Here is a 14,165-nt window from a genome sequence, read left to right as displayed (position 1 = left end):
CTGGGGAAATTACCAATTGATTTTTCAAAAGTAAACTTGTTAATATAGTTCCTACTTTCAAAATGGAAGCTTGACTTTTACATATAATTAAAGAAAGTAAATCATTTCTGAAAATAGATATTATGTCAATTTAATATTTTTCCTACCTGTGTTCAAAACAAAAGCCTGTTCAACAGCTAAGGCTGCAGTAACTGATGCAAAATACTCTTTGCTGTAATCAGTGAAGGCAGCTAAAAAAATGAAAACATGAGGAATACTTTTTATATTTAGAGACACTTTAAAATATTTCAGTAAAATAACTAAAATAAGACCATTTAGACCATTGATATATATCCCTGTAGGTTTAATCTAAAATCCATATAAATTGTAAACACTGAAAATTCAGTGGGATATCAGATGATGGTATTTAATTAAGGCAAAGAATCATCATGGCACATTTAACATACCTAAATTTCAATGATGATTAGATGCAATTACTGTATTTAATGCTGATTGTGTAAAAGTCTTAGTAACATCCTAAAGTTTTGAAGCAATTAAAAAAATTGTACCTTCAAACTTCACGAAACAAGAATAATGGTATTCAAGACAGAAATAATGTTACTTCACATCAAGGGCTGTAGGTACCATACAACCCTTAAAGAAGCCTTTATATATCTGATCAAGTCAAGTGCATTTTCATCATGGACTGTAATTTTGACTAACAGGGATTACAGGTATTTATAATCTATACAGGATGGCACAGTGAGCTAGTGGTAATGCTGTTGACTCAGAACAAGGAGGACCAGGGTTCACATCCAAGGTGCTCGTGTATAGCTAACATGTTCTTCCTGGTGCTCAGTCTCCCACAGTTCAAAAACAATGCAGGCTGGCTGAACTAGTGATAATAAGTGGGTTTGGAAGATGGGTGGATAATTTATACTATGAAGACTAATCAAAAGGGCATATCTAACACTAAAGGCAGCCTAATATCATCTCATTTAAAAGACTCTGAAAGTGGGTCATAAAACCAAGTCTAAAAAATTTACCAGTGAAAATCTGTTGGAGATACTACATTGAAATGTTCACGGTTTTCATTGATTGACAAAAATTTAAGTGACACCATTAGTTAAGCAATATCAAGCTTTCATTTGTATAAAATGCTATTTTAAAACAACAAAACTCCACACTGCATATACTGTATCTGCAGCTTTGTGAGAATCTTATCAAGGACACACTGAGCAAACCTTTAAGACAGAAGTCCTTCACAGTGATTATGAAATTACTACCGAATCAAAACAGCACCTAAATTATTTTCAAGAAGAGGTCCTCAGCTTACAGTTTCTATTACTAACATGTATGGATAATGCTTCACTACTGCTATACTTTTTTGAATATTCGCTAATATCATTAAAATCATTTAAAACATTAAGCTGCTGTAAAATCTTACCATGAAAACAATAAGGTAGCTTTCTTCACTTTGCAGCTTATATAGGTTAATCAGAAAGAGCCCCTCTTCAAATTAAAAGCAAGCCTAATACTCCAAAATATCAACTTACTTTTTTTTGCATGTTTTCAAGATCACTCCCTCCAAATTCAAATTCTAGTACCAGAAACAACTGGTCATTTCCAAAGAAATCTGAAAATAAATCAAACATCTTTTAATCTTTGTTGCTACTTACTGAAAAACACATGGTTCAATATGATTAAGAACTTTATACAGAAGTCATTAGTGTAAAACATTTTAATGCCTAAGAGCATGCTGGTGCACTGGCAATGTGTTTATCTAAGAACAAGTAACTACTCTAAAATCTCTAGGATTATCTCTTGCTAGGGGAAATCAATCAGCTTTTCCAATCATCTGTATATCAAGTAAAACTTGAGTTAAATTTTACAAATAATTTACACACATGCTTTTTCTAACTGGGGATCTTGAATTGGTCTTTAGGCAAGAAATGAGATGTACTCATTATAATCTTATATTAATTTACTAGGGGGCTTTGCCACCTGCTCGTGCCAACCCCAGGTTTGGCTAACCGGATATACAATTTAAAGAGATTGTTATTTTCATGGGAATTGTTACATATGCATTATTTTCATTTACTTTAAAACATCAAGTAAAACAATACTTGGAATTAACTTTTCTTCAAGATCACATTGAATTTTGATTCTGTGTTTGGACTTACATTGTGACAATGCAATGTATAACTGCCCATGAGTGAATATTGTTTCTTTCTCTCTAATAAATAAACTGACTTTTTCAAATGTGTGTCCTTGTGATTTGTTAATTGTCATACCAAAAGCTATTCTCACAGGAAACTGTAAACATTTTAATAAAAATGGCATATCAAGATCTCCTTTGGTGTCTAATGTTATCCTCGGAACATGTACTACATTACCTTTCTTGTCACCTGTTAAAATTTTACATGTTAGAATTGTTTGACCAATTTTTAATACAACTAATCTTGTTCCATTGCATAGGATACATAAATTAAGCAATAACATTACGATGCAACAGTAATTGACTGGTGGTAAGACGGACAGTGTTAGCGCTTGTAAATATTCTATATATTGTAAATTGATGCTTTCATCTTCCACACGATCACCACCAACTGCTTCAGCATAGTCTATTGCTGATATGCATTAAATCAATTTGTCGTGTAACCAATCGACAATTTTCGCGTAAATTCGTTTGACTTCATCATTTATCGCTGCCATATTTAGATGAATGGGTGATTCTAAACTGGATGTTCAAAAGTGTGTGTGTGTGTGTTTATTAGGAAGCCCTTAAATGGATTAATGTCTGTCCAGGTTAAGTGCCGGAATGCACATGATGACCGTAGTCTTGTTTGAAACTAGTTGTAAGTATGGCGTGACTTGAAAGAATCTGATGGTAAAAGTCTCCATCTTTGAAGTCTCTTCAAACAGTCAAATCTCGTTGCAGGATTAGTCTCATTTCATCCCAAGATTTTTTTTATATTAGAGAAAACAAAGTCATTAAGTTAGGGTATTTTACAAATCATGTTCAAAGGATTGAAAGCAAGTTTATAATTATTGCTTGTATGTTATTCATAATAATCAACCCAGCCATGGGCGGCAAGGTGGCACAATGATAGCACTGCTGCCTCACAGGGTTTGTGTCCTAGGTCCTTCCTTGGTGGAGTTTGCCTGTTCTCCCTGTGTCTGTGGGGTTTTTCCTCCCACTGTCCACAGACATGCAGGTTAAGCAAGTTGATTATGCTGAATGAGGCCCTGTCCTGCCTTGTGCGCCATACTAGCTGGGATAGGCTCCAGCACCCCCTATTTCCCTGGTCTGGATTAAGCAGTTTAGAAAATTACATGACAAAACAGCCATTACAAAAGGTTCAGGCAATGACTGGTTTTTGTTTGTGGAAATCACTTGTTTTGATAGATTGGTCCAGTTATGGTTAAACCTGAGTAGACGATAATGTGTTTGCTTCTGAATGCAATTTTCAGCCAACAGTGATATTTTGGAATTGAAGGTATGCAATGCTTAACCAGGGGAATCTTAAATCTGTGCAACTTCTTTCGGATTCTATTGTAAATAAATAAACCACAGAAAAAAAATACTCACTTGTTGCTGCTCTAATATATTTTCCTTTAGACATAACCAAAATTAACTTTCAGGATTACCACTTCCTTACCAGGAATTTTATGTATAAACACTATCAACCCATAAAATTGCATGATCTCTGTGGTATTTAACAAATAAATCCCAGGAAATTCCTAGGAATGTTCACCAGAGAGTTTCCTCGGCTATGTATTGAAGAGGTAACAAGTAGGGAATCCATTCCCGGACATTTTTCATTCTGGCATTCCCGGGAATGAAACTGCTGTAATTCCCGGGAAACTGGGAATGACCAAGCTTGCATATATAGTGTGTAAAAGTGTAAAAATCGATTAAGAAATAACAGAGTTATAATTGAAAATAATTAAGTGGCACAGTTTTTTGGCCCATGGTGTAGTGTGTTGCCGATTAATTCAGCAAGCTTCATTCTTTGTTTAGTAGAAGAGATAGAATTAGAATTAGAATTAGAACAATCTAGACGAGAACAGGCCATTCAGCCCAACAAAGCTCGCCAGTCCTATCCACTTGCTTCCTCCAAGAAAACATCAAGTTGAGTTTTGAAAGTCCCTAACGTCTTACTGTCTACCACACTACTTGGTAGCTTATTCCAAGTGTCTATCGTTCTTTGTGTAAAGAAAAGCTTCCTAATGTTTGTGCGAAATTTACCCTTAACAAGTTTCCAACTGTGTCCCGTGTTCTTGATGAGCTCATTTTAAAATACAAGTCTCGATCCACTGTACTAATTCCCTTCATAATTTTAAACACTTCAATCATGTCACCTCTTAATCTTCTTTTGCTTAAACTGTAAAGGCTCAGCTCTTTTAATCTTTCCTCATAATTCAACCCCTGTAGACCTGGAATCAGCCTAGTCGCTCTTCTCTGGACCTTTTCTAGTGCTGCTATGTCCTTTTTGTAGCCTGGAGACCAAAACTGCACACAGTACTCAAGATGAGGCCTCACCAGTGCATTATAAAGGTTGAGCATAACCTCCTTGGACTTGTACTCCACAGATCGTGCTATATAACCTAACATTCTGTTAGCCTTCTTAATGGCTTCTGAACACTGTTTGGAAGTTGATAGCTTGGAGTCCACTATGACTCCTAAATCCTTCTCATAAGGTGTACTCTCGATTTTTATCGTTTGTGTATTCAAACCTAATATTTTTACTTCCTATGTGTAATACTTTACATTTACTGACATTAAATTTCATCTGCCACAAATCTGCCCAAGCCTGTATGCTATCCAAGTCCTTCTGTAATGATATAACGGATTCCAAATTATCTGCTAATCCACCTATCTTGGTATCATCTGCAAACTTAACCAGCTTGTTACTTATATTCCTATCTAAATCATTTATATATATTAAAAATAGCAGCGCCCTAGCACTGACCCCTGTGGAACACCACTCTTAACATCGCCAGTTCTGATGAGGTTCCTCGCACCATCACCCTCTGCTTCCTGTGTCTGAGCCAATTCTGCACCCATCTAAAAACATCACCCTGAATTCCCACTTCTTTTAACTTGATGCCCAACCTCTCATGTGGCACCTTATCAAATGCTTTCTGAAAGTCCAGATAAATAATATCATAAGCTCCACTTTGATCGTATCCTTTTGTTGCCTCCTCATAGAATTCCAACATGTTAGTAAAACACGACCTCCCCCTTCTGAACCCATGCTGACTGTTCAGAATAACTCCTGTCCTTGTCATGTGTTGCTCAATCTTATCCTTAATAATTCCTTCCATTAATTTTCCTGTGATGCTTGTTAAGCTTACTGGCCTATAGTTGCTTGGATCTGCCCTGTCACCCTTTTTATATAATGGGATGATATTTGCCATTTTCCAGTCCTTTGGAATCTCTCAGTGCACAGTGACTTCCTAAAAATATGTGTCAAGGGTTTATATATGTACTCACTAGCCTCCTTAAGAACACGAGGATAAATATTATCTGGGCCTGGTGATTTGTTTGATTTCATCTTATTTAATCTGAGCAGCACTTCTCCCTCTACAATTTCCAAATCCCTCAGTACCTCCTTAGTAGTTGTGTTTACCTCTGGCAGGTTATCCACTTGCTCACTTGTAAACACCTCAGAAAAATGTAAGTTTAGGGCATCTGCTATTTCATTGTCTGTATCTTTTAATTCCCTTTACTATTCCTGATGAACTTGACCTCCTCCTTAACTGTTCTTTTACTACTAAAATACTGAAAGAATCTCTTGGGGTCTTCTTTCGCCTTATCTGCTATATTCCTCTCCAACTGTCTTTTAGCCTCTCTGATATCCTTCTTAATGGTTGCCCTCATTTTCTCATACTGCTACGGTTCTCTTTGCAGTCATTAGTCTTATATGCCTTATACAGCAGTTTTTCCTTTGCAACTTCTTTTTAAATCTTTATTAATCCATCGTGGAGATTTTTTAGTTTCCTATTACTTCCAAATTTAGGTATGTATCTGTCCTGCATTACATGTAAAACATTTTAAACCTGTTCCACTGCTCCTCGACTGTCTCCACATTTAAAAGCTTATCCCAGTCTATCCTACTTAGACTTTGTGCATCTGCTCAAAATTAGCCCTACTAAAGTTCAACTTAACAATTTTAGTCTTTGCATCTGTACTCTTACAAAATACTGAGAATTGTATTACATTATGGTCACTTGACCCTAGTGGTTCAATCACCTCTACACCCTCAATTCTATCCTGATTATTACAGAATACTAAATCCAGATAGGCTTCACCCCTTGTTGGTGCTTTAACATGCTGTGTTAAAAACAGTCGCTGATTACTTCTAAAACTCCTGCTCTTGTGCTCCTCCATCTGTAAGGTTATCCCAGTTAATATTTGGATAATTAAAGTCCCCATGACTATAATATCCCCTGTAAACTTGCCTTTTGATATTACTAAAAGATGTGTGTTGAAATTACTGTCTGAATTGGGTGGTCTATAACACACTCCTAAAATGAGACCTTTTTCCCCTAATATTTTCCAGGCAGCCACATGTCCTCACTAAGATGGGGCTCATCATCCAACTGAAGATGACTTACATTTAATTCCTGTTTGGCATAAACAGCAACCCCACCTCCTTTTCTGTTCTGTCTATCCTTCCTAAAAATGTGTATCCCTCTATGTTACACTCATCCCCATCTTTGTTATTTAGCCAGGTTTCCGTTATTGCTATAATATCATAATTGTGCTCTGCTACATACAACTCCAACTCACTTACCTTATTTTTGATACTTCTAGCATTAAGGCAAGCTATTTTTAATGTGTTAATCCTTCTATCTTTACGTGTTTGCTTAAAATTTACATTACTATGCATTTTTATTTCTACACCATTGTTTGTTCTTCCATGTATAGATCTAAATCTGGCCTGTCCTAAACTCCCTGCCCCCCCATTCCCTAGTTTAAACAATCCTCGACTAGCCTACACATACGCCTCCCCAATACATTGGTGCCCCTCCGGTTCAGATGTAACCCGTCACGGCGGAACAGGTCCCATCTGTTCCAAAAGGAGTCCCAATGCCCCATAAACCTATACCCTTCTACCCTGCACCAAGATTTGAGCCACGCGTTAAGCCTTCTAATCTCCTCAATCTTACCTGGACTGGCGTGGCACAGGCAGAACCGGAGAAGACTACCTTGTCAGTTCTGCTCCTCAGCTTGGTACCTAACTCTTTGAATTTGGATCGCAGAACTGACAGACTACCCTTATGTATGTCATTTGTTCCAACGTGGACAATGACAACTGGATCCACCCGCTCTGGCCAAGAGCCTATCCACCCTTCCAGGGAGGTCTCCCACCTGTGCTCCCGGAAGGCAACACACGTCATGAGACTCTCTCTCTCTGGAGCACACCTGCGCTTCAATCCCCCTAATGATTGAGTCCCCAACTATCACTACCTCTCTCTTTTTGGGAACTGGTTTTGAGGTGGCCCGTTGGGGCTCCTCAGCCTACCACCTCAGAATTATCAGAGTCACCGTCCAGCTCCGCCAGGACATGATAACGTTAGACACTTCTAATTCTGGGGTTGATGCTGGACAGTGTGCACCCTTTACCTTACGCCTTGCCGTGACCCACCTATTCCTACCTGTCTGGTCTGGAAAATCTCCTCCCGCCACCTTAGGGGTGCACACTATCTCTAAAGGACACCTGGGCCAAGTCCGCCAATTCTCTATTACAGCGCAGGTCAGCCAACTCCTCCTCCAGTTCAGCGACCCTGAGCTCGAGGTGCTGGATCAGCTGGCATCTCTTGCAGATGTAGCCCTCATAGACAACTGGCTCTTCCAAACCATCATCTAAAAGTCCAACATCCAACAGGACTTGCATTGCACTGGCCTCATTATTAAAATTTGATTTGGGATTACTAAGCTGCCTTAACTATATATTTTTTTTTTCTTTCTTAAAATTAAATTTCTTCTTCTTTCAGCTGCTCCTTAACTTAAATGGTAACACTAAGATCTGCTACAGATATTTTACACCTTTTCCCCTTAAGCTCCTGTACTGTTCTCCCTCTCAGCTGCCTGCTGTTTGCCTATGAGGTTAACTTTACTTTTCTCTGTCTCTTCTAGCTTTGCTCTTCTTACTTATAAGCTCTTCACTCACTGTTTGTATTCCCCGTATTAATGAACCAATACGCTGTCGCCCACTTAACTGTTCTGCCTCTGGACGGCTAAGGACTGTTTAATCTAAAATAAACAAATAAATAAAACTTTACTACCTTATTTGCTCCTACTGCTCCTTGTGCCTGATCGGTGTCTTAACGCAGGCCGCTTACCTGCGCACTACTGAGTTTCCACCTTTTACTGCTTTGAAGTCAGCCGCGGCCTTTTTTCTTTTCCTTTAAACTAAGGAATCGTTGTTACGACGACGCGGTTATTTATTTACAAATGCCGATATCAGTTACTGCTGCTTTCTACCCTGCCGCCTCGATGCTAATTCAAATACAGATAACAAGAAAAAGAACAAGTACAAATAACTTTTCCAAGCGCACTTCCAAACACCCAGCTACTTTTGCTCTTGTGCGGGCGAAAAAAAAAAAAACCCTTCTAAAGGGAAAAAAGCTTTAAAAATTCCCACACGGTTCCTTAGAGGCAACCAAAACCCAAGTTTTTAAGAGCAAAATGTATTTTTTTAATGTAAATCTCACACCACAGAACAAACCAACACTCTCAACAGACTCTAGCGTTTGCAAAGCACACGTCAGCACAAAGATAGGGAGCTTTATTGACTAAATTTAGTAGCACGGAGAGCAGAATATTATTAATACCCAACTCTGACCAGTACAGTTGGTGTGCATAGTTGAAGTAGACACTGAAAATGCAAATTAAACACACAGATACTACAGTATATATCCAACTATCACACTTTTTAATAATCAGATTTTTATAGTTCAGAACACCATTTTATATAAATAAAAGTGTTATAATCATTTACAAAAATATTAATTCACAAAATATTAACACGTTTATTAGGTGTAATATTTACCTTACAACAGATTACCTTTTTAATAGACTGGACCTTGTTTTGTCAGGTTTTTCTTTTCTTTCTTTAAATATATTGTGTACAAAGCTTAATGCCTTTTACTAATTCAAGACATCAGTACTTAATCTAAATTCTGCACTGAGAGGTTAGTTTTTTCAATAGTTATTTTCCCCAGTTTTAGTTTGTGCATTAAATATTGGGAGGCAATAAAGTTCTTCATGAATTAAAACTGTGAAGGCAGTTGTTAGTAAATTTTATAAAGATGCCATACACTAGAATTTAACACATTCATTTTTGGTCAATAGACACCATTAGCAATACTTGTGTACTTATCTTACTAATTAATCAGCCTTGGCATATACAAAACTTAAAATGATAATTTGTTAAAAATACTGGAATCATCGTAAACATATGTATATTGTACCTGGTCGATCATTTTCAGATTGTCTCTCTTTATCAAATGCATCCCAAGCCTTAAGCAGGGGTTCAGGATAGGATCCCTTAACACAATGCAGACTAAGGAATAAAATAAACAAATAAATAAGACAATGCTATACTGTACTTGACAATGAACTTAAATTAAATATTAAAAATTCTACACTAGCAACATTCCTACAATTAGAGAAAAACTATACAACTTTTTTTTTTTTAACAAAAAGGTGTTACATATGTTCAAAGGGTCTGGAAGAGCTTGACCATTTTTTTTTTTATTTTAACTAAGTCTATGTCTACAATGCTGACAAAATACTAATATAGCTAAGCTATAAATATATAACAGAATTGCTAACTTTAAAGTTCAAGTAAAACTTTAGGTACCATGTTGAACAAACAAGCAAAAGATATTTATGTGACAACAGCAAACATGATGTTATAATAGCAGATGTCAACTTCCAACAAGTATTACATATCTCATAGCTCATAAAATGAAACATAAAAGTGATGAAGTAACACATACCTGTGTAAAGTTATAAAACCATCTGATCGATTGTGTTTTCTTTCTTTCAAGCTGCTTAGTTCCCTGTGAAATACAGAATAAAATAAATAAATGCCTAAACAAAAGCCAAGTTGTTTTGAACAGGTTGTCCATAACAGCTTTCCAAAAGCACTGTGCTACAATGCAGATTTTTTTTAAGACCTTTATCTTGGTACAAATAATTCAATGAGTGATTAATATTATTAGCAGTGTATTAAGTGTACAAATTAACTTCAGTAATCCTAAATATTAAAAAGTAAAATAGATATATCTAAATACTCTTGGAATGAAGGCAAAATAAATATTAGTAGCAGAAAATGTTATTTAACACAGGTATACACACCTGTGCATGATTCAAAGGAAGAATGAGCAGAAGAATTAAGCTGCTTTGAACGTAGCATGATGGCGCAGCGGAAGCACATAATCCACAACTCTAATGATTTTTTCATGCAAAACAGAGTCATGTGTGCATAAAGAAAGGGCAACCATCCAAAAAACATTCAGTCAGTTACAGATCGATGGTCAGAAACATTGTCATGGAGCTTGATGAAACAAATTCTGCATAGTAACAGAGTGTCTTAGAGGGACACCGTTAATCTTAGTCAACACTACAGAAAGAGGCATGTTGAAACACACAACTTGATATGGCTTTCATACTGGTCAGTCATGCAATTTTACTGTCTTTTAGTACTCATAAAAATAATCTTGAATTTATCGGTAGATAGCGATATGGCAGCCAAGGAGAACAATTTGAGTTCCAATCAGATTCAATCTGTCTGTTGTCAAGAAATCAAGATGATGAAGATACAACAATTTGGAGCATCTTTATGGCTCCCATTGGATACCTTGTTGCAAGTACAGCAAAATTTGAACAACACAAGTTATCGCAACATTTCTGTGCATTACATTTACCTTTATTTAACTGTCTTTCAGTATCACAGGAAACTTTTCATTGAAGTACTTTAATAAAAGTGATTCTATTTGCATTACAGTTGAGCACATGACATTTCCAATATATGGAAAAAAAATAGAGATACATAAGGTTTTCAAAGATGTGTACAATATGCACCTCTAGGAGTTACATCATTAAATCCACTACTATTAAAGAAAGAAAAAAAATATATAAAACAAAACCTACTTGGAAATAATGATCTCATGTAGGATTTCACCAAACATCTTCTGGTTCTCTCCATTCACAATATCCTTTCCCTCAATAGGTATGATCTTAATTGAAATCAGAGATATACTGTTAAACACACACATATACAAACATACACAGGATATAAAAAGTCTACAAAATCCCAGACTTTGGGTAATACAAAAATAAATGAAACAAACATAAAATCCTGTCAGAAATTCCACCTTTATTGCAAAATTGCAATCTATACAAAGCAGATGAAAACAAATCAAAAACTATTCAGTGAAAAAAGGAAAAAAATCATACAAAAGCCTGGTTGTATTAGAGTGAGCACCCTTTAATAATCAAGGATTTGGCTGCATTCAGAATCAACCAATCACAATAAATCTCAACTGAAATAGTAGTCAGTATACAGCTGACATCAATTAATGTGGCTCTGACTGAGCTCAGATGAATTTTGCCAGTTCCTGTACGATTATGCAGAGATCCAAAGAGCTTTTTAAACATGTATCATCGCTGAAAGGAATCAATCAGGACAGGGGTACAAAAAAGTATCCAAACCATTAAACATCCCATGGAGCATGGTGAAGACAGTCGTCAACAAGTGGAAAAATATGGCCCAACAGTGACTCTACCAAGATCACGTCCTCCCTCCAAGACTGAAGGGAAGACAAGGAGAAAACTGGTCAAGGAAGCCACCAGGATGCATACAGAAACATTAAAGGAGCTGCAGGATTTCCTGGTTGTTCCCTAGATGTGACAATAATCACTCGTATTTTTTTATGTGTGGGTTGTGGGTAGGACAACAAGACAAAAGCCTTTTCTCACAAAGAAAAACATCCAAGCCTGACTAAACTTTCCAAAAAGGTATACCCAGTCTCCTGTTTGCCACAAAAATAACACAGCACATCATTAAAAGAGCATCATACCCACAGTGAAGCATGGTGGAGGCAGCATCATGCGTTGGGGTTGCTTTACTTTAGTAGGAACTGAGGCTTTAGTCAAGGCGGATGGAATCATGAATAGCTCCAAGTATCAGTCTAATTTGGAACAAAACCTTCAAGCATCTGCTAGGAAGCTGAAGATGAACAGGAACTTTGTCTTTCAGCATGACAATGGACCCAAAGCAAACATCAAAATCAACAAGGTGATGGCTTCATCAAAAGAGGATCAATGTTCTGGAATGGCCCAGCCAAAACCCAGGCCTTAATCCATTTGAAAATCTGTAGGGACTCGAAGATCAGATCTGGACATTTTCAGTAAAGAGGACTAGACAAAAATCACAAGTCCAGATGTGCCAAACTGATAGACTGAATGCTATAATAAAATCAGAAGGTGCTTCAACTAAATACTAGTTATTGGGGCGTGCACAGTAAGTTATAAGAAGTTATAATGGAGCTCATTACTACAAATGCCACTAGGTGACAACTGAACTGCTTTACAAGATACCTTTAAAGCAACAAGTTCATCATTGTTATTGGTTGTGCAAAACACTTCTCCAAAAGCTCCTTCACCAATCTTTTTACACTGCTTCAATTTATTTGATGATAAGCAGTCTTCAAATGATAAAGGGCCTTCTTGCTTGCATTCATGATAGACTTTTTCCGCATCGGAAATGTCACACATACTGTTTGGAGAATTCTGTGCATTAAAACAAAATGATTAAGAAGATATGTATGTAAATTTAGATCTATTACATACTATACAGAACATCATTTCCATATTAATTGTTATTTTTCTGTACCCACATTGTCTACTTCATAGTTGCGAGCAGTATGAACCTACCCCATATAAGAAATAAGGCAGGAAATCACCACTAAAATGCCTGGTGCACATCAGGAAAATTCAGAGTTACCAAATCACACTAAAATGCACTTTACTACAAGAGAGAAAAATAAATTAATCAGAATACATGCATATTGGAGGAATATGCATACTATAGCTATAGAGACAAGATTTGAATCTACTCTTTTAGAGTAATTAAGCAGCAGCTTTAGCCACTACCCAACAGTGCCACCCTAAAATGGGGGAGAACCTGCAAATTTCACACAGACTGACTGCTCTGCATTGCTAGCTTAAACAAAGTATGCTCCAATAATTTATTTCAATAGTTAATCTTAAAAATGTTAAAGTAGAAAGTAGAGTTTAGACATTAACAAAAGTTCTGAATTAATCTATATAACATTAAATATACTTAAAACATATTTAATCATGCAAGTTTTCATTAAAGGTATGTGCCGAGAGAACAGAATTCAAGCTTTAAATAATTTATCGCAAATCTCTAATATATTTTTAAATCTTATACTTGGCTCATTTATTGTGAAGCCATGCACATTGAAAGATGCTTGTAAAGGCACATTCAAACTTACATTATAGCCAAAAAAAGGCAATATGGAAAAGTGTGGATGAACATAATAGCACATACAGTAAGTACATACTTAGGTTAAATCACTAAACAATTTTGAAACACTGGGAAGAGTCTGAGTAGACTTGGTGTGTGATTTTTAAAAATCCCTAAATTATATATTGCATAGAGTGACCTAAAGCCAAACACAAATCTTAAATGTATAGTTTCATTTACAGTTGAGGTATTCTGTGCACTTACCAATAAAGAAACGCGTTTCCTGAGAAATGATTCAAAGATTCTGCTGTTAGATCAAGGTTGGTCCTCAAAAATTTGTAGTTGTATCTGGACAGGAAAGGTTCAATTTCTTTGGAGTAAAAACAGCTGAAAAATAAAAGATCATGTTTTTAAAAAATAATGCCATACCAATATCAGGATTCATTAAACTGATTAGTGAAATGATTTCACATGTAGCAAAAATGCTTTAAGCAGATATTCACAAACAGGTTACAAACATTATGTGGAGGCACCGTTCACATAAAATTACAAGAAGTACCAGTTCTGACATGCAAACAGATCTAAAACAGATTCTGCGGAGGAAAAAAAAAAATCTTGAGCGGAAAGCTAGCATAAATAGCAGTTTTTACATTCACTTTACCCATATGTTTT

General features: G+C 36.3%; 1 protein-coding gene across 1 annotated transcript; it reads right to left on the bottom strand.

Moving 5' to 3' along the window:
* Positions 1-176: 176 nt before the first annotated feature.
* LOC120522742 (serine/threonine-protein kinase haspin-like) lies at positions 177-13,764 on the bottom strand. The gene is made up of 7 exons (XM_039743474.1): positions 13,758-13,764; positions 12,602-12,793; positions 11,153-11,238; positions 9,997-10,059; positions 9,466-9,557; positions 1,536-1,615; positions 177-230 (listed from the first exon to the last, which is right to left on the bottom strand). Exons 2-7 carry the CDS (start codon positions 12,776-12,778, stop codon positions 177-179), a joined length of 552 nt encoding a protein of 183 aa, XP_039599408.1. The 5' UTR covers positions 12,779-12,793; positions 13,758-13,764.
* Between the last annotated feature and the right edge of the window lie 401 nt (positions 13,765-14,165).

The sequence above is a fragment of the Polypterus senegalus genome, unplaced genomic scaffold (assembly GCF_016835505.1).
Source record: "Polypterus senegalus isolate Bchr_013 unplaced genomic scaffold, ASM1683550v1 scaffold_1202, whole genome shotgun sequence".
Classification (NCBI taxonomy): Eukaryota; Metazoa; Chordata; class Cladistia; order Polypteriformes; family Polypteridae; genus Polypterus; species Polypterus senegalus.
This window is presented reverse-complemented; position numbering and strand designations above follow the sequence as displayed.

What these genes read in the sequence shown, in the direction of transcription:
- LOC120522742 (XM_039743474.1), bottom strand. Translation starts at nt 12,778, where the DNA reads ATGTGTGACATTTCCGATGCGGAAAAAGTCTATCATGAATGCAAGCAA. An exon ending in CATGAGATCATTATTTCCAA is followed by an intron (nt 10,060 to 11,152) that starts GTAGGTTTTGTT and finishes TGTATTTCACAG; the next exon opens with GGAACTAAGCAGCTTGAAAG. An exon ending in ATCTGAAAATGATCGACCAG is followed by an intron (nt 1,616 to 9,465) that starts GTACAATATACA and finishes ATTTATTTTCAG; the next exon opens with ATTTCTTTGGAAATGACCAG.